This window comes from Nyctereutes procyonoides, unplaced genomic scaffold (genome assembly GCF_905146905.1).
Source record: "Nyctereutes procyonoides isolate TBG_1078 unplaced genomic scaffold, NYPRO_anot_genome, whole genome shotgun sequence".
Taxonomy (NCBI): Eukaryota; Metazoa; Chordata; class Mammalia; order Carnivora; family Canidae; genus Nyctereutes; species Nyctereutes procyonoides.
The window spans coordinates 34,029,446-34,050,922 of record NW_026575139.1 but is presented as its reverse complement, the minus strand read 5'-3'; the positions used below and the strand labels follow the sequence as shown (position 1 = coordinate 34,050,922).

Genomic DNA, 21,477 nt, shown 5'->3' with positions numbered 1-21,477 from the left:
CATGTTAGGCAGCGCAGCAGGGGGACAGTCAGCCAAACGCAGATGGTGGGAAGCTGTGTAGAATAAAAGATGTTGTTTTTCCACCATCCCACCCCAAATCCCAGGAACAAAAAAAGAGAGATGCTTGGGGAGCCTGCCGATTACAAGAGACTTAACCCGCTATTAGTCCATTGCAACCTATTGGACCTCATTTAGATTCCAATTCAAACAAACCAAAAAGAAAAATTATACGCAATTAGAGAAATGTGAACCCATTCTGCCAGTTAATAGTACTAAGGAATTATTGTTGATCTGTAGTATTTTTAAAGGGAAGAATCTTTATCTTTTAAAGATACATACTGAAACTTACACTGATAATATATCTGTGATCTGTTTCAAAATAATCTGAGGGGAAGTAGACTAAGTACAGTCAAGAAAGCTCAGGGGAGTACAGAGCAGAGATGTCTGGCCACAGGTCAATAATTGTTAAAGCCAGGTGATGGTGACATAGAGATGCCTCTATTTTGGTATGTGTTTGAAACTTCTGCTGGCACAAATATTAAAGGACAAGTAAATTTTAAGAAAAGATATTGAAGGCCTAAATGACATTCTACTGTTTTCTGAATTTATCTTCTTATACAGAATGAAATAAAGCGATTATATGATCAACTTATTAAGAACAAAACATCTTTACAGCAGTCTTTGAATGAAATTAGTGGCCAGAGTATTGATGAACAGCTTCAGGTAATCAAATCAAAATGATTAAACTGATCTAACCTTGGACTAAAGAGTTTTGTGCGGAAGCTGTGCTTCTGAACCACTTCCCTTTGTGAGCAGTGGCAAGGCTTAAGTAAATAAATAAAGATGAAAACTATTTATGTTGACCTTTAAAAATAATTCGTAAGTAGTTCTTTCTTTATGAAGAGTAAATTAAACCAACACAAGACCACTGTTACCCATCAATGGGGGCAAAAATGTAAGTCTGTGCAGTGTCAGTGATGGTGCTGGGAAAGGAAACCCTCCTTCTCTCAGAAGGGCTGGTGATTTGTCCAGAGTCTTTGGATCATTTGATTATATATAAACCAGAATTCCACGTGTAAATGCTCTTCCACCCACAGCAGTTTTGCTTCATTCATTTATTCAAGTATTCATTGAAGACCTACTATATTCAGACACTGCTCTAGGGAAGACAAGTGCAAAGAGATAAATATGTATATAAACATTCAAGAATGGACCTAGTAGCACTGCTTGAATTAAAATCCTTAAGTAGCCCAAAGACCATTTAAAGCAGACTGTTACAAAAGCAGTAGGTGGCCTTACGATGGCATACCATGTGTCTGATTAAAAGGAGTCAGGTGGGGGATCCCTGGGTGGCGCAGCGGTTTGGCGCCTGCCTTTGGCCCAGGGCGTGATCCTGGAGACCCAGGATAGAATCCCACATCGGGCTCCCGGTGCATGGAGCCTGCTTCTCCCTCTGCCTATGTCTCTGCCTCTCTCTCTCTCTCTCTCTCTCTCTCTCTCTCTCTCTCTGTGACTATCATAAATAAATAAAAATTAAAAAAAAAAAAGGAGTCAGGTGTTTGTACTGATTAGAAGAGCAGCCAACAAGCTGCCAGGTGAGGATGCAGACTACAGGGCAGATTGATTTGTCCAGTGAGTGTAAGGATGTGCAGGTGTACCTCTACTGGGACATGCTTCATACAGGTTGGGACCAGACTGTCAATGCAGCTCTTTGGCAGAAGGTGGAAGTGAGAGAGGAGAAGTGGGACTTTCACTTTTCCCTACATGTTTTTCTGTACTGTTTAATTCTTTTAAAATGAATCTATGCACCTCTCTGATTTATTAAAGGATTTTATACTGTTTTGCATCATCTCTCACTTTAGAAAGCCGATGCATATACAGTGGAGCTGCAGAACTCTGAGAGCCGAGTGGCAAAACTAAGAGACGAAGGGGAGAGGCTTCATTTACCATATGCTTTATTGCAAGAGGTTTACAAATTAGAGGTATGTTTGAGCAGAAAACATTCTATCAGGGAATTACTCTGATTATAAGGAGTAAGACTTTCTTCTTCCATGAAGAGAGTTTAGATTCATTCTCTATTTGGATTATTTTCATGATTAGATAAAAATGCTTTTTCTTTTCAGGATGTACTTGACAGTATGTGGGGAATCCTGAGAGCCAGGTACACAGAACTCAGCAGCCCTTGCATCACTGAAAGGCAGGAAAATGCTCTGTTGAGAGGCATGGTGGAACTAGTGGATATCGGAAAGGAAAAGCTTGCTCATGACTACTTACAACAGGCCAAAAGTAAAGTTGCGTTACAGGCTCAAATACAAAATCACAAGGTAAGACACATGGGTCAGTTTACGTTTTCATAGACTTTAAGTCTTTCTGACTTAAACTGAGAACATCCATTTTCTTCCTTGGTGAAATATACATTGTTCATTCATTCATTCATTGTTTTAGAGGGTTCACAATATACCAGGAATCCTGCTAACCTCTAAGAATATGATTATGAGTGAAACAGACAGTTTCTTACATTCATGGAGCTTTCAGTTGAAAAAGACACATTTATGAAGGAGTCCTTCAAACAAATTTAAAATTAAAATTGAAATACACGCTTTCAGAGCATTTTAGAGGGGAAATTGAATTCAGGAGATTAGGAAAGGCTTTCCTGAGAACTGAGACCATAAGAAATATCTATACCTCAATACATGAATATATAACTAGTGTAATGCTACAATAAATCTTTCATTTTCCATTCATTTTATTAAACAAAAACCTCATGATCACCAATTAAAGACCTAAAGTAATTTAAGTGCTGATGTAAAACAATGTGTAAGATAGTTCTTACCTATAACAAGCAGAAGTCTAGGCTTGTGATGAGTAGACCTGGGGAAAAGGAGAGAATATTATGAATATCTATAGTGTGTCGGGACCTATGCTGGATGTTATTCTAAATCTTCTATGTATCCTTTTCAAGGAAATAGGAGAAGGGATTTCTATATCAAGTTCCTCCAAACAATTAGAAGGGGCAGCTGACTATAAATGGAGGATGAACATGTGAAGGAAAGCCTTCCTGTGTAAAGGTTCTAAAAGTGTTATTCTGAGAGCTTTTGTGTCCCAGGATCCCAATAGACCCTGTCAACAAAAATTCCCTTTATTTAGCCATTTTACTGAGTAGAAAATCAGGCCAGGCTATGGGAACCTCTAGCTGTTCCATGTGTGTACTTCTCCAGGCTCACACATCTATCCATTCATTTTATGGTCTTGAAATAAATCAGCCATGTATCTACGTTTCTGTAAAGTTTCTTAAAACTCAGAGTCACCGATCCATGAAGATCTCACTGGAAATTGAAATTGATAATATTTGCCGTTTTACATGGACTGTTCTGTGGAAAATGTTTTCTTAGGATGATTTTTCTTTATGATTTGTTAAAATGCCTGTAGTGTTAAAAACTAAGGGGAACACAGTCAGTTTTCTTTTTCTTTCCTCTTATGTTTGACTCTACATGGCTGTCCTGGGAGTTGGGATTAAAAAGCAAAGATAACTGTATAAAAAGTGGAAGTAACTTGGTTTATAAGTTTTCACAGTATGGAAATAAATAAATATTAAAACCTTGTCCATTTTACAGCTTTTTTTCCAGAAACTTGTTGCTGACATGCTGTTGATCCAAACATTTTCCAACAAAATGCTTCCTTCTTTATTGCAAAAGAAAGAAACATTCTGGGCAGAACAAATAAAAGAGATTAAAACACTGGAGGAAAGGTCACACCAGTGTGGAATAAAGCTGCAGAGTTTGCTACAGGTATTTATTTGGTTTACATAAACTTTGTACTTAAGCCTGGAATTCCGGATTTTTGACTACCGCCTTCCAGGTATCCAGAAGCATCTTTTTATCATTAGCAGTTGTTGATTGGGAGCCAACACTGAGGAATGTGGAAGCCTGTTCTAGCTCTCACTACTACTCCCCGAGTGAAATATTTGCTGAGATTTCTCATCCGTAAATTAGGGAACAGCACAGCATCTTTCCACCTTCTAGGTTTGTCTGCAAATAAACAAACTTGAGGGCACTTTAAGATCCTCAATGAGGTCATTTGCAGGAAATACTCAGTGGTTCAGAAACGGTACTTCCCTGAAGAGGACAGGCCCAGATGTTCTGTTGCTGAAGTGGACTCCTGATTGTCTTATCCCAATTCAAAGAAAAAAAAATTCAGTTTGCAAAAAGTTCCTTCTCAGTTTTAAGGTTTTCACTTTTAACTTAAACACAGTGGATGTTAGCACTTAAAGGAAATAATCAAAAAGCAAGGAAATATGCAGCTTTATAATGTGATGATCTTATATGCTTAATGAAATTAATTTTCTGGTTAGCTTGTCAAATTGATATTTATACTAATATTTCATGGTATTAAAAGAAGAGAAGAGCCCTTCTGAACCCAAAGAGTGCCCCTAATAGCCACTACTTCAGGAGATAAGAGAATTAATAAGGGGGTTATTTTTCCAACAGATAATTTTTAGTGTCTATAAGTCAGTTCTGTGGTGTGCTGAGATCATAGTGGTGGGATTTTCTAAGATTTTGTTTATTCATGAGATACACAGAGGCAGAGACATATATAAGCAGAGGGAGAAGCAGGCTCCCCGTGGGGAGCCTGATGTAGGCAGGACTCGATCCCAGGACCCCAGGATAATGACCTGAGCTGAAGGCAGAAGCTCAACCACTGAGCCAGCCAGGTGCCCCTAGTGGTGGGATTCTATAGACACGGAGAGACCTGGAACAAGGCAAGACTCAGGCTAAAGAATTCCTAGTAAGGAAATAGTACTTCCTTGATGAAGTGTAAGCCCACATTCCTCCATCGGGGGAATTATGCACTTATAGCACAATCGGGTAATGTTCAGTGGACTGGGGGTTGGAGCAGGGAGGGCAGAAGGAACCTAAAAGGAGCCTCTACTGAGAAAGGCTGTAAAAGTTAGCCCCTTTTCCGAGTAAGAGGATGGTTCTCTTCCAGCTCTGAACTCTCCACAGAGGTGTGTATGCTGAGTATCCCTTTAACTTAATCATATTAGTCCTTACTCGATTTGATGAGACAAGCATAAAACACTACTGCCAACTGGATAGTTCAAAACATTCTCCACAATGACAATGGAATTGCTTTCCATTGGTGCTTTAACTTTCTTTCTATGGTCTCAGAGTTCATTTTTAGTCTTATGATTAATTTTGTCATTCTGGAAGAGGGCTCCCACTGATTTTATGTTCTTGATTCTCTAGAAATGGGAAGAATTTGATGAAAACTATACATCTCTCGAAAAGGATCTGGAAATTCTGGTATCAACATTGCCCTCCGTGAGTTTGGTGGAAGAGACAGAGGAAAGATTAGTGGAAAGGATTTCATTTTACCAGGTAATTTTGCTCCTGTTGAATCCATCAGAGGCACACACCATCCATAGCACTTTGTTTTTCTTTGCTTTGACTAAATTGCCCATCTTTGAAGGTAAATAGTTTGAATTGAAGTTCATCACACAACTCACTATTAGGTGTATTCAGGGAACCTTTAGGTTTGATTTTTGGGCTGCTCTGCGTAGCCACAGGTCTTATGTTGGGGTCAAGGTCCTGGATTTGAGTCCTGGCTCTCATCTGTCATTTATGTCACCTTTTTGTCTCTGAGTCTCTGTTTCTTTATCTGTAGAATGTCGGTAATCAGGCTAGTTTCCCTGTCTCAGGAGGTGGATGTTGGTGGGTATGGAAATGAGAGCACAAGCAGGAGTAATGGCAGGCAGAAGAGAAGCAGGCTCCCCACTGAGCAAGGGGCCCCATTGGGACTCGATCCCAGGACCCTGGGATCATGACCTGAGCTGAAGGTCGATGTTTAATGTCTGAGCCACCTCAGCATCCCAGAAAGAACTTTTTACACCATGGGCCACCAAACCTATGTTTGGTTTTCTTATTTCAGTGAGGCCCTGTTTGGACATAGCCTGTGAGACAGGTAATACTCTGTTACCTGTCACCAGCATTATACAAAGGCCTCAAACAAAATTTTTCTTTGCAACATTTAGTAGTATTATCATCAGAGTCTCAAAGTTTGATGCTATAGAAAAGAAAGAACCTTAAAATGGCTTTCAAGTGGCATTGAGATCATGACCAGCAGGATAAAAATTAGTTTTAAGTCTTCTCAACAAAAAGCTTAAAATACTTAGTTACAACTTTCAAATATGTAGTCAGCATCAGAGCTCTGCGGCTGGAGGTGGTTATCAAATGTCAACTTCAAAACTTCAAAAGCAGATTTGTTGCCTGAGTAGGCTCTGGCATGGAAAATGAAAGCATGAAATACTTGGCAGGACCCTGCCATTCCTCAGAAGCATTTAAGCTCCTAGAAGGAACATTTTCCAGGGGCAGTGATGCTATAGTCATGCTATCTAGATGCCTGGAAAGGTACAATTGATCTTTTTGCCATCTTATTATATTGAGCATAGCTCTAAGATAAATCTGAATCCTCTGGGGGCAGGAAGCTGCTGCTTAATTCTTTGTTAGCTTACGGATGCAGAAGTATGCTCTGAACAGCTAAGAGAATGCAATGGAAAATTGCATTTTAAACCTCATTATGTTAAGGAGCTGTTTGTACTAGCCCACCTCCTAGAAACCTGATTATTTCCCCAAAAGTGATCATGTCCCTTAAAGTGCAACTGTGACTCTGTAAATTTGACATTTTAAAAAATGAAATAATTGTTCTCAGGCTTTTAAATAAATTTGCCAACTTTAAAAGGCAGACATCTTGTAAAGCCCACCTCACCTACAGATTTCTTTAGCGCATTTGATCAGTCTCAGTCCTCTGTGTCATGGAGAGATTTGTGTGTATTTTGATCAGTGGACATCTGTAGGCCATGGAACATAGTGTCTGTGTGGCCTCTGGGGTTGAACAAACCTTGTTAAATGCTGGTTCTGCACATTATAAGTTAAGTAGCCAATGCAGTCTGATTTCTGTGTATAAAATAGTGTAACTAAAACTTCTCAGAGATACTCTAAAGATGAAGTGTCTTACACGGAAGGCTTAGAAAATTAGAACTCTTTTTTTTTAAGATTTCTTTTTTTAAGTTTTTTTTAAATTTTTATTTATTTATGATAGTCACACAGAGACAGAGAGAGAGGCAGAGACACAGGCAGAGGGAGAAGCAGGCTCCATGCACCGGGAGCCCGACGTGGGATTCGATCCCGGGTCTCCAGGATCGCACCCTGGGTCAAAGGCAGGCGCTAAACTGCTTAGCCACCCAGGAATCCCTTAAGATTTCATTTTTTGAGGGGATCCCTGGGGTGCTCAGTTGGTTGGGCTTCAGTTCAGGTCATGATCCCAGCCAGAGTCCTAGGATCAAGCCCTGAGTCAGGCTCCCTGCTCAGTGGGGAGCCTGTTTCTCCCTCTCCTCCCTGCTTGTGCTCTCTCTTGCTATCTCTGTCACTATCTGTCTCTCTCTCTCAAATACATATATAAAATCTTACCAAAAAAAAGATCTTATTTTTTTGAGTAATCTCTACACCCAATGTGGGGCTCAAACTTATGCCCCCAAGATTGGGAGTCATGTGCTCTTCTGACTGAGCCAGCCAGGTTCCCAGGACTTTTTTTTTAAATGCATATGGGAAATTTTATTTGCACCTACAAGATCAAGTGGAAAGAGAAGTTCAGATAGGAATGGTGGAAAGGGCAATAGAAGTAAAATTCTTTAATACTTTTTAAAAGGCTTAAGTTAATTAGAAAATAGGAAAGGTTGTATTTTGATCAGAATTTATTTTTTCAGCTTAAATTTAAATAGCTGTCAGGTTAAGTGTCATTAGTTGAACCTAGCGGTAGAAGGTAATTCCTTTTAGACAGAGTTCTCTTCAGGGGGTCATCGTATTGCAGTTTTAAAGATTTTCTTTTCTTCTCATGAAGCTAGATTAGTGATGTACTGTTTTAATTTACTCTTCAAAAGTCCTCTTCCTCTCTCCCTTATGAATCCTTCCACTTAGAAGACTCTAGAAATGAATTTTTCCCTACTCTGGACCTAAGGGATGATAAAGAAATGTCTTCTTTTTCCCCTCATTTTTTTTTTAAAGATTTTATTTATTTAGTCATGAGAGACACAGAGAGAGAGAGAGGCAGAGATACAGGCAAAGGGAGAAGCAGGCTCTATGCAGGGAGCCCGACGTGGGACTCCATCCCGGGTCTCCAGGATCTTGCCCTGAGCCAAAGGCAGATGCTCAACCGCTGAGCCACCTAGGTGCCCCTTCTTATCCCCTTCAAACCTAGTTGCAATGTAAAGTGCTTACAGGGGCCAGGCAGGAGAACAGAAATACGGACACTGACAGGGTCTACAGTCAGAGGGCTGGTGGGGACTGCCATCTGAGTGTCAAAGAGAATAAGCCCTTCTCAAGGAGGCGTGGCTGCCCAATTCCAGCCTGTCTTGCCATGTGAGTGCAGACCCAGGTTGCTTGATCTTCCAGTTTTCTCAGAGTCACAGGAAATCCTGATTTCTATGTAAAATCTCCCTATTTTCAAAATAATCTCCAGGTCACACAAAACTTCTCCACAGCTCAATGTGCCCTGTAGACTGCCAGCTTACTTTTTGCTTTCAGGTAGATGAATTCACTATCAAGTCTAAAGCCATGAATTTTTGTTTTCTGTTTATAAGTCTATAGAATGGAAGAAATGTGCCGTAGAAATGCATTAGTCAGACACTCTCATTATGAAAAATAATCAATAAAACAAAAATCATGTTTCTTCAGCCATACTCCAAGACTCCTTGAGGGTTAAGAGAGTGTTACTCTTTCTTCAGTAGCCTCTACTGTAGGCTTTTGATGAAATATTGTGAATACATTGAGGGGGTTCATTTTAAATAATTCATTCTGTGACTTTTTTTTTAAGCAAATAAAAAGAAACATTGATGAAAAGCATGCCCGGCTTTACCAAACTCTGAATGAAGGCAAACAGCTGGTGGCATCTGTGAGCTGTCCTGAACTAGAGGGCCAGATTACAAAGCTAGAAGAGCAGTGGCTGGCCCTAAACAAAAAAATTGACCATGAACTACACAGACTACAAACACTTCTCAAGCATCTGCTCAGGTATGTTTTCTTGGGGATGGATTGTGCTCAGATTTCCATGTGGAGAAAGACCTCAGAGGGATCCTGTGATCAACCAGTTTTTACATGTGGTGTCCCTATTGTAAGGTTTTTCGTCAACAATCTAAAGCACTTGGGTCCCTTTTCTGGGCTAACTGGGATCTAGGGTCTCTAAGATTAGTTTGCTATACTCAGGGTAATATGTAATCAGTTCTATGAAAACTAGGAATTATGTTATAAAATTATACACATTAACCTGTATCCTGTGATGGTGCTTTTTTCTATTCTCAAAGCTTTTAAATTAAAAAATATTAATTTTAACAGAATAGTTTGAAAAAGCCTTCAGAGCTCTTCAGAGAATTTCGTTTACTGGATCTAATTTTGAACCCCTTGAGGAAGGTAGAGAACATGGAACATTTGAATCTCTTCATCCCTACCTCGTAGGGAACTCTCTAACCTAAAGAAGTTTAAAAGTTATAAGAGGAGTAGCATTGCTTACATATTTTCCTTCACCTCCAATAAATATGTTAGTATCTAGTCAACAACAGTTTACTATTATATAACTTTTACAAATGCTGGTTATATTTTTACTATAAACAAATCTGTTGAGAATATTTAGTGAATAAAAATAATTGCTGTCCTTACCAATGGGTTTTTTGCATGGCTGTAATGAGAAAATGTTTTAGATTTTTAAAATGCCCATTTTGTTCTAGATTAGTCATAAGAGAGTCATAGAAGACACCAGGAGCATCAGATTCGGGGTGGGATAAAACAGAGTATAATCCTAAAAAAATCATGATTTTCTGAATAATAGAGCTGATCAACACAGGAAAACATATAGTAAAATGAAAAGAAAATATGCCAATGATGAATATCCTCCAAAGAGTACATTTCTAATTTTCTTTCTCTCTCACTTTGCTCCTGTTAGTTATAACAGAGATTCGGATCAGTTAACCAAATGGTTGGAATCTTCTCAGCAAACTCTGAATTACTGGAAGGAACAATCCCTCAATGTGTCTCAGGACTTGGATACAATCAGAAGCAACATAAACAACTTTTTTGTGAGTTATAATAGAATATACTCAGATAATTATTGTCAGAAATATCAGGGGGAAATGACCATGGTCAATAGTAATAGTGCCCATAATCATTTGTGGGTAAGGGATAAGACTTGGGCTAATAGTAGAGCTATCTGTTTATACTGGTCATTTATATATTTAGAATAATGATAAAGCAGGTTTTTAATTGACCCTACAATATATACATAAATTTAAAACTTCCTCTAACACGGGGTATGCTTTATAAATGCAGGAAATTAACTCCCTGTTCCCCCCCCCAGTAAAAAACTTAACAGAATTATTAACTCATAAATGTTAAAGTTAATAAATACATGGTTTTAAATTTTCATACAGAACTGATATTTCTCCTAAAATATTCTATTGTTTTGAGATTTTTCTTTTAAAAAAAAGGAATTACTTTTGTAATATAAATTTATTCCTTCCCATGTTCTTTTCTCTACAATTTCATATTCTATGCCAATGATCACTCATTTTGGTGTTAAAATGTAAATATTTTAAAATATACTTGAAAACACCTGTAAATACAAAGGAAAGATTTCAAATATTTTAGTTAAAAATTACTTGCATTTAGTTTATTTAGCATGAACTTTGTGTGCTGTTTCTCTTAAAGTTGAAATGATTCGTCTATTTTTTTTAAATATTAAGCCACTTAAGGGACAAGAATCCTATCTTTTGTTCCCCACCATCTATCTACTGCCTAGAACAGTGCCTGACACTTAGTAAAAAAAAGGTATCTGTGTGTGTGTGTGTGTGTGTGTGTGTGTGTATGCAGGAGCATGTGTGTGCACACATGTACTTATGAACATACACACATAGATACACATACAAACATTTGTGACTTGAATTGAGTTCAGTGATTTAGTTTTGGATTCTAACCAGTTAATTCTGACTCTTTGGTATTCTTTGCTGTTTTCAAGTTTTTAACATTTCTAAATGATCCAACTGCTACCTCTAGGAGTTTTCAAAGGAACTTGATGACAAGTCCTCCTTGAAGACCGCAGTTGTAAGTACTGGGAGCCAGCTTCTTCATCTGAAAGAAGCCGATACGGCCACGCTGAGAGCTTCTTTAGCACAGTTTGAACAAAAATGGACAATGCTCATAACTCAGCTTCCAGATATTCAAGAAAAACTTCACCAGGTAGGTATTTAAAGATGCAGCATTCGAATTAGCATTCACTTGTTAGCTCACAACTCCTTTAAAATTATTTCTCTGACTCAATAATTTTCATTGACACTACCTATTTTTCTCTGGCACCACTGAATATAGGTCTTAATTACTGGACTCTCCTCTAGTAGGATCTTTCTTAACAGAGAAATCAGGCTTAATTACTTTATTTCCCAGTTTATCTGCATCACTGTGTTAGTTTATGTGAAGGTCATTGTCATTGTTTTGGGGTCACTTATTCTAAGCTTGAATGCTGGGTTTGTTTTTGTGAGTCACCTGCATAATTATGTAGCAAGACCTTTTATCAAACCAGGTATCATCTCTAGTGGATGCCCTGATTCATTTTGTCAACGGCAGGTAATTAAATGGAAATCATTTTGTCCTTGCAGCTTCAGATGGAGAAATTGCCATCTCGTAAAGCAATCATGGAAATGATTAGCTGGATGAACAATGTGGAACATCAAACTTCAGATGAAGACTCTGAGTGCTCACTGAGTTCTGCATCTCAAGTGAAAAGTCTTCTTCAGAAGTACAAGGTAATCAAATAGAGCCAGAAGCCTTTTCATTAAATAAGAAGGCAAGTCGGTCGGAAGGGAAATACAGAACAGAGAGACATGTAGGATGTGATTTAGAAAAACCAATTCCAGAGGCAAGGAGTGGGGTGTTTGGTGATTTTAGGCAGATGTTAGTATACTTGTTCTTCTTCTGCCTGGTTTCCTTTGGTAGCTTCCATCAATCACCATAGGACAGAATCCAAGCCTTTAGTGGCTCTGGCCCCTCATTGGCCTCATCTTTTCATCTCCACCAAGACCCTAGACTGTGCCGAAAGCACATGAACCAACTGTGTCTGGTATTCTCACCACTCGTGCTTTTGTGCGTACTGCTCCTGCAGTCTGGAATTCTAGTGCCCCACCCCTAGCTGTAGAAATGCTCTTTGTCATCTTCCAAGAGTCTGCTCAAGTATCTCCTGATTTAGAAATCTACTCCCGACTCTCCCTGCCAGATGAGTTTATTCTCTGAGATTTGGTATCTCCATGGTGCTGTAATTATTTGCTTACTTGCCTATCTTCCCACCTGGGCTTAGCTTCTTGAGAGCAGGGGCTATCCTTCTCCTGCCCGAAATAGTGTATACCTAGCCCAATACCTGACATCCAGTAGATATTTGGTAAATGTTCTTTGTGTAAGGGAATGCATAAGGAAAAGTTGATAGCCTTCTACAAATAGATATGAATGTGGCCTTCCCCATGATATTTGATTTCATGTAGATTTAACTAACACTGAACAAGCCACTCACAAGCATTTATCATGTGCCAGGCAAGTTTGCCACTAGGAACACGGGATAAATGAAGACTCTGGTCATTGTTTTCAAAGACCTCACAGTTCTGATGGATTGAGCCTCTTGATAGACAGAGGGTGAATACCTTGGTCAAAGCATATTAGCAAGGATTTTATTTCTATATGTTAGCACATCCTCACTTCAGTGAGTAGTAGAATCTTTGGAGGGTCCAAGTATATGTATTCTTTATAAGTTCTAGTAACCTAGCACATACCACATGGTTTTCTCCCTGACGCCTTCAGAGAGGTATTCGAACTTCCCAGGATAAGCCCAACAAGGCTTGACAGAAACATGGTTGCTTGGCCTGGGGTGTTTTTAGGATTGCTCTAGAACTTAAAGTTCTCCAAACCTGAAGGCCTAGATTGTTCCTAGAGGAACAGTGAAGTGACCTAAACAGGCAAAGTCCCTTGATATCCTGGGTTTTCTGGGAGCGTCTTAACTAGAGACTCCCCAACCTCATTTCCACAAGACTGCAGGGTGGCTCTGACGTCCAGTGTAGCTCTCAGGAAGCCACTCGCAGGGACCCTTTGTCAATCCCTGCATCCTGAATTTGGGTCGGATGATGTAGCTACCATACATGATATCTCCCCTTTGACTTTTCAGTCTATTTGAAAGCAGCGAGTCTCTGTTCCTAAGCATGTGGAATTCTCCAAGAGACTCTACTCAAAGCAGACATTCGGAGGGGCTGAGGGAAGGGCAGAAAGTAACTCCAGACAGGTGCCCCTTGATTAATGAATGAATGGGAGTTTGGTGTTCCCTAGCAGGAACCAGAGGGGGAATCTGAGTCAACCCACTTTGGTTTTGGTTGTTTAACTTTGTTTGTTTTAGGAGTTCAGAATGGAAATGGACTATAAACAATGGATCGTTGACTTTGTGAACCAGTCATTACTTCAGTTAAGCACCTGTGATGTAGAAAGTAAGCGCTATGAGAGAACAGAGTTTGCAGAGCACCTGGGAGAGATGAACCGCCAATGGCACCGGGTACATGGAACACTAAATAGAAAGGTGTGCTCATGTGTCACACTTTGTGTGATTTGGCCTTTGCAAAATACCACTTTCTGAAAAATTTGAGAAGACATTCACATGGTTAATTTACAGTTTAGCCTAATAATCCTCTCCTTTATAGCCCTTTTATAAAGCATGTGGTCTGGCATTCTCCACTGGTACCTATAAGAGAATGAAGAAATTCTTATTTCTTTGAGATTTCTGAGTGGGAAATTGAGTTAGGCAAGTGAAGAGGAGAAACTTTATTTAAGAAGTTGTCAAGTGTTATGTGAGACTACTAACTGGTCGGAGATTTTGACATTTTCTATGAAAGTAAATGTTCAAAAGTGGCAAAGCTATTACAGCATTGAAAAGATTATGAAAAGGAAGAAAAATGTATGTGGCCTTTTGGTAGATTTTCATTCCATGACCCTGAAAATACTAAGAAAACTTATTCATAGAGAAATATTCAGTACTTATATATAATAGTAACAATTGGTTGATTTCTTTATGTGTAAAGAATGCATACAAATGGGTTTATACAATTAAGATTCAAGTGCATGAATGGACAAAGAACATGAAAAGAGAATTTATAAAAGAAAATTTATAATTAGCAAATCAGCATGGAAAGATTCCAACTTTAACTATCAGGCATTCAAAATAAACATTATTAACACTATATTTCTAATATACTAATATTTATAATATTAGTAAATACTAAATTAGAAAAATTTAGTGAGAAAAGATAAAAACTAAAGCTATCCCATTCATATGTAGATAATGGCTTACATATTTTTTGGAAAGAAAAATTCAGAAAATTTCAAGAACTAGAATAATCACCTTATTTCTTAACCTAGCCGTGCCACCTCTTACACATTTATCTTAAATCGATAGCCCTTCAAAAAATGAAAAAATAATCACACAAAGTGTTCAATTCAACATTATTTATACTGATAAAACACAAAATGCCTTCATTTCCAACTATAGAGGAATAATTGATCAAATTATACTGTGCCCATTTGATAAAATATTGGGCAGCCTTTTAAATTAATGTCTATGCCTATGTCAACCAGCCGAGCAAGTGCCTATGACTGATATATTGGAAAAGGCACATGAAACTTTACAGGTACTGTGATTGTAACCTAATAAAAATCATGAGCATAGAAATGAGAAGAATTATAGACACTAAAAACAGTCATTATTTTATTAAATTGATTATTTGTGATATTTTTGATATTGACTTAATTTCTAAGCCACTCTAATGGAAAATATCTCAGGAAAGAAAGTTTTCTTAAAAGAGCTATATAGGTATATCAATAGGTAATGCAATGGAAAAATATTGAATGTTAGCAACAGGATTTTATTTCAGATAAGTATTATGGAACTCCAAAACAGCCAGCTTTCTTAGGTTAGCTTTCATTTCATATGTTAAAGGGGATTTTAATTCTGTTTCCTAATTTATGAATCTTTATTTCAAAAGTTATTGGGAAATCTTATGCTAAATATTAAGGAATCTGAGAAGAAACAAAATTATTTTCTTAAAAGTAACTGTCATGACATTTACATTTTAAAGCATGTGGTTTAAAATAAAGGTTTAAGGGCACCTGGGTGGCTCAGTCGGTTAAGTGTCTGCCTTCGACTCAGGTCACAGTCCCAGGGTCCTGGGAAGGAGCCCCTCCTCAGGCCCCCTGCTCAGTGAGGAGCCTGCTTCTCCCTCTTCCTCTGCCTGCCACTCTCTGTACTTGTGCTCTCTCTGTGAAATAAATAAATAAAACCTTTAAAAATATATAAAATAAAGTTTTATTTTCTTATTTATAACTTACAGATACAACATTTAGAACAACTTTTGGAAAGTATCAGTGAGAATGAAAACAAAATACAGATTTTGAACAACTGGATGGAGGCGCAGGAGGAGAGACTGAAAACTTTACAAAAACCTGGAAGTGTGATCTCAGTGCAGAAGATGCTCCTGGATTGTCAGGTGAGTAGGCACATGGCTCCTGTCCCCACACAAGGTCAGGCTGGTTACATGGCCGTGTTGTTTAGTCGCTGCTTCTGTCCCAAGGAGTAGGGCAAGTAGCTGTACTTTCTGAGGGTCTCTTCCAAACCCCCAGGTACTTACTTTGTTATGTAAAGTAGATAATTATCCATGGATTCTACAAAATTACAAAGTGCTCTCTTTTTTATGACAAGAAGAACAAGGTCTTTTCAGTTATTGTTGTTCTTAAGACTTGACTGTTACTCCTGAAAGAAAACATTCAAAAGAAATTTTGATTTGATGTTTTCTGATTTTTGTGTTTTTTTTATGAACTTACCCAATATTTACAAAATTATTCTAAGGTTTCCATTATTAGTATTTCATTCTGCTTCTTCAGAGGAAAATAATTTTCTGTTACCTACTACATGACATGTCCTTGCAACCACTGCCTAAATCACATTAGAGCTGAAAACTATTGGCCATGCCCTTTGTTTTGTTCAGTTTTCATTTGCCAGGTCACTTAGCCTTGGAGATACCCTCACCCAACTGTAGATTAATTCTCCTCGACTACCGCCCTGATTGTGTCACTCCCTATTGAAAACAATTCAGCCGTCCCTATAGCTACATGGCACAGGTTAGGCTGCTTCTGCACCTACTGCATGAGGGCATGGCTGCACTCCCCATTGGGGCTGTAAGGCCAGTTCACACCCCAGTTCTACTGAGAAGGTTACAGAAGAGTACTGGGCATGGTGTATAAGCAGCACTCATTATAAGAGATCTTTGCAAGCCATCCTGCCCTGTTTCTAAGTACCCACTAGCCGTTTCCATTTAGAATTCTTACAGCCACCTCAGAATCAATATACCTCCTGACCGGAAGCCTACACTTCATAGGTCCATGCTGTACCATCCCCCACAGACCGCCCCGGTTTCACTTTAGTTCTAAACTAGCCACAGCATGCGGTGCCATCACTATTTCCAGATGAGGAAATGGAGGCTTGGAGGTTTAATGACTTAATGTCTGGTCAGACAGCCAGTACCAGGCAGACATGGAATGGAGACCAGATCTCCTGGATTCTTTCTACTATACCACTATATATATATATATATATATATATATATATATATATATAGACTCTTCTAAAATCTAGATCCAAGTAATAATTGAAATTATTGTAAGAACTCATACTGTAATAATTACAAAAATTGAATTGAATATATTGCCATTAAAATGTCTTTAGGAAAAAAAAATAAAAATAAAATAAAAAAAATAAAATAAAATAAAATGTCTTTAGGTGTCATGTTATTTAATTATGTACTCCAATGGCATTTTTACTTGAAAAAGTCAATAACCTGTCTCTTATATCTTATTGTTCTATAATATTGTGCATATGAAAACCTTTCCCTCTTGCCCTTCCAGGATATAGAAAATCAACTTGCAATTAAATCCAAAGCCCTGGATGAGTTGAGACAAAGTTACCTGACTTCGGAGAGTGGGACAATGCCACTATTAGAAGACACAGCATCCAGAATTGATGGGTTATTTCAAAAAAGGAGCACTGTTATCAACCAGGTACTAGATAGAACTCATTTGAAGTATACTATTTCTCTTCATATATTCTTTCATCTTTCTCTGTTGTTGTGTAATCACAGAAACTCATGCCATGCTGAAAACTGAGAAATTGCTCAGAGAAATACTGAAGTAGGGAAAAGCATTTCAAATCCCATGTTTTATTTTGTTTTGTTTTGTTTGCACTGGATAATTAGCAGTAGAGCCAACAATTCTAAAACCATTGGCAGGCTAGAAATCCATTTGGTTATCTTTGTTTTGTCTAATGTATTCACAGACAGAAATGTCTCCACCCTCCAACCCAACAGAGCATCTGGTACCATTTCCTAACCAGATACACAGGAGCAGCTAAGAAAAAGCATGTCCAGGGAGGTGACTCAGGGAGAGAGTGATCCTGTCTCCTATAGCCTCTATTAAGCTAGAAGCATGGTCAGCATATATAGAACTCCAGAGGCAGTAAAGAAGCATAGCATGTGGTGAGGAGAAAGTAAAGAGAAAGAGTGTAGAAGACGTCTGGTCATTTTATGAAAGACACGTTAAAGTCTGCATTTAGCCCTTCCAGGAGTAGAGCACCAAAAAAGCAAAAACAGGCATCTCTAGATATTACAGCTTTGATGGTGCCCCACAAACGGAGGGGGAAACTATAAATACTAGCCAATTATAGAGGTGTGTCCATACTTCGTAGAGGTCCTTATTGTGGATATATTTGTTATCTACTAAAATCTGCTTTTGACCATTTGTTCCAAGAAGGAATTGGGAATAACCTGTATGAGTGAAATTCATAGGTGACTATCAGCCTCATTTCTGCCCCATAACTTAGTCAGGAAAATAGAGACGAGCTTCACGTATCTTGTGTAAGTTGTTTGTTAAACATATCTTCTATGAGGCACTATGCTCACTGCCCATAGTACAAAGATTAACAAAAAAATAAGTGGGCCCTACCCTCAAAGAACTCACAGGCTACTAGAGGAAATATACTTGAACAGATAGTCACAACACAATGAATTATAATTAAAATGTTGGGGTAAAAAAGCTTGAGTTAATGAAAGTAAAAAAAAAACATGCAGGTGGTACTACCATAGAAGATAGACATGTAGATAAATTGGATAGAATTAAGAGCCCAGAAATAAACCCTCACAGTATAGTCAACTAATTTTAGATAAGGATGCCAAGACAGTTCCAAGGTCGGGGGATAGTCTTTCCAAAGAATGGTACTAGAAGAGCTGTATATCCACATTCAAAAGAATGAAGATGAACCTCTACCTTCACACCATATATAAAAATTAAATGGATCAAAGATAGTGCTACAACTACAAAACTCTTAGAAGAAAACCTAGGCCTGAATCTCTATGATGGGATTAGGCAATAGTTTCTTAGATATGACACCAAAAGCACAAGCAATAAAAGAAAAAATAAACCAACTCAGGGGTTAAATAACTTGCCCAAGATCGAAAGCTCACAGATTGTCATTGAAATGTTTGCAACTCCCCCAGTGGTCTCAAACTGAAATGCCTAAATCAGATACCATAGTGGAATCCTTAGAAGGGGACAAAATGATTGAGAGAGGCTCTTCTTAATGATTTTCTAAATATGTTTCCACTTCTCATATAGGTCAATGAACTCAAGACCTCCATGCAGTCTGTTTTACAGGAGTGGAAGGTTTATGATAAACTGTATGAGGAAGTGACGATGATGACAATCCGATTCTGGTACTGCATGGACCACAGCAAGCCTGTGGTTTTATCATTAGAGGCCTTAAGATGCCAGGTTCAGAACCTTCAGGTAAATTAACCAGATCTTGGCCCAGTACACTGTTGGCAGAAAATCTCCAGGGGAATCAAGCGCAGAAATTGACACAATTGCCTTTGTGCTATCCACAGAGAAGCACAAAACAGTATTTTAAACAGCAGCATCAAAAGTGTAACATGGAATTCCAAAATGAATCACATGAGCCAGATGAGTGAAATTTTGTAATAGGATGCAGTGGATTTTTCGTCATTGTTCATGTCCATATTATTTCATTGTTTTGGGTTTTGGGGGGTATGTGTATGTTAGTATACGTTTTAAAGTTCTGTCTCAAATGAAAGAATGTCATCTCAGTTTTCTTCTTCACATTTCTAGTAATTTTTCCCAGTCCTATTGAGGTTTGAGTGTTCATAGCATTGTGATACAGCAGCAAGTGTTGATCAGTGGCTGCCTCCTTTGGATGTGGCCAGGCCATTCTGAAAGAATGTACCTGCTCTTTCTCTCAGTCTCTTCAAGATGAAGCTGAGAGCAGTGAAGGAAGTTGGGAGAAACTGCAGGAGGTGATTAGAAAACTCAAAGATCACTGCCCCTCGGTTGCTGAAATAATTGAAGAGAAATGCCAAGATACTCATGCCAGGTATGCTTTAAGATACAGTTTGAATAACAGAGCAGATATCTTTATCTCAACAACATATGGCGAATGAAGTGACATAGGCTTTGTAAAGTCATCTTAGTCATCAGAGATAACTGGTTTTATGCTATTTTGGTTTCTTCTGCTTCAAAACATTTAGTGTAAGTAAGATTTGATTTTGTGAAGGCTATTTCTTGCCTTGTAACCAGGGTAGCCACTTTCGGAGGGCATAGACTAACTGCTCATTGCAATCCCCAGGGACACAAAAATCCCAGGCAGAGACAGGCTACAGAGTAGTCAGAAGAACAATCTGATTTACTGGAAACATAAGCTGGAAGAACGAAGCTGTTATTATTCCTCTTGGGGAGATGATTTCTGAGGTTGGAAGGAATTCCTGGATGAACTGCTTATGGTAGGAAGCTCCTTCTAAGGAGTGTGGCCCTAGTTAATTGCAAGGCTTTTATTCTGTTGAGTAGGACATGAAATTCGGCCTAAAGATAATTTGCTCCAGGGACGAAGACAGATTCAGCATCTCTGGTAAATCCACTTTGAACAAGGGACATCAAGTGTATATGCCCTACAGTGGCATCATCAGCTCTTGATCCAGTCCTTATTGGGAGAAGGGAAGAGGGGAATAAGGAGGAACATAGACATGTATCTGATGCCACTTCTAGCATTGGGGCCACCCTTCAAACTTGGTGGCGCAGTTTGCTAATTAAACGGATTCAGTTGCCACTGCACAAACACGTTCAGTTGTTGGCACAAGAGTATATCAGAAGGCTGGTTAAAAGGTTGGAGAAAATAGCACCAAAATGCTAATGGTAGTTGTCTATAAATTAATGAGATGTCAAGAGGTTTTTTTACTTTCTCTTTATAGCTAGGTAGGCAAGTAGGTAGGTAGGAAGGTAGGTCAATAAGCTAGATACAGATGTAGGGATAGATAGATTTAAACATACATGTTTTGTGGGGTTTTGTTTTCTTTTTATTTTATAATTGAGTGTATATTATATTGGTAAGTAGGAAAAGTATTGCTAAGAAAAAGCACTGTTCTGAATAGGCTATTGAAATCCATAAAAATAAGGCATTTGTGCCATTTTTCACCTTTTCCATCCATTTAGCAGGGTTAAGGATATCCTGAAACAAGCATTTTCATAGGCTGCAGGTGAAAGTGTAAATATTATAATGTTTCCAGAAAGCTAGTTTGGCCACATATATACTCATAACCTTAAAAATGTTTGCATAGTTTTATTCTTTGACTAAGTAATTCTCTCAGAAATCTGGTTTAAGGCCAACGTCTTGAAATGCAGGAACAGGTCTTTTGAACAAAGTTGTATCTAAGCATACAATTTGAAAGCAAAATTGAAAAGTACATCAGTATCCATGCTAAAAATTGAATTTGGTAATTAAACAGAAACCAGACCATTAAGGACTATTATGTATAGCCATTTAAAATTAGACTTATTTGTTTTTTATTAATAACATGGGGAAATTTTTAAGTCACATGGGAAAGAAAGGTACCAGAGTCTATATGTAGAGTAAAAAGTGATTTCCCCTATTCCTGCTGTTATATAAGGAACACGTTGCTTTTGTTATTAGAAAATAATAAATTTGGCGTAAATGTAATTTAAATAAGGCCTATTCAATGACCCCTCCCATGTGGAGAAGGTTTCATCAGGCATGCAATGCAATACTTTGTCTTTGCCTAACAGACATTCATAATACAATAGATCTTGCAAATCACAAATTTGGTAAGTTTTGTTGATAGTAGTTTGATATTTAGCCAACTAAATATCCTAATTTGGACTTCTGTTTATATAATGGTGATACATTAATTTTAAAAGGCATTTGTGTCTTCTTAACAACCCATTTGCTCTTGACTTACTGATAGAATATGTGCATGTTATGCTTTCACTGTGAGGGGAAGGATGA

General features: G+C 38.2%; 1 protein-coding gene across 1 annotated transcript in view; it reads left to right on the top strand.

Annotated features, from left to right (window-relative positions):
- The window catches only part of SYNE2 (spectrin repeat containing nuclear envelope protein 2), a 316,861-nt gene that overhangs the window by 237,648 nt on the left and 57,736 nt on the right, over positions 1 to 21,477 (top strand). Inside the window, 14 exon segments of the mRNA XM_055303886.1 lie at positions 622 to 723; positions 1,863 to 1,982; positions 2,124 to 2,324; positions 3,615 to 3,788; positions 5,247 to 5,378; positions 8,869 to 9,065; positions 9,991 to 10,123; positions 11,097 to 11,279; positions 11,696 to 11,842; positions 13,471 to 13,647; positions 15,452 to 15,607; positions 17,022 to 17,174; positions 18,783 to 18,953; positions 19,424 to 19,554. Coding sequence (XP_055159861.1) covers positions 622 to 723; positions 1,863 to 1,982; positions 2,124 to 2,324; positions 3,615 to 3,788; positions 5,247 to 5,378; positions 8,869 to 9,065; positions 9,991 to 10,123; positions 11,097 to 11,279; positions 11,696 to 11,842; positions 13,471 to 13,647; positions 15,452 to 15,607; positions 17,022 to 17,174; positions 18,783 to 18,953; positions 19,424 to 19,554 — 2,177 coding nt within the window.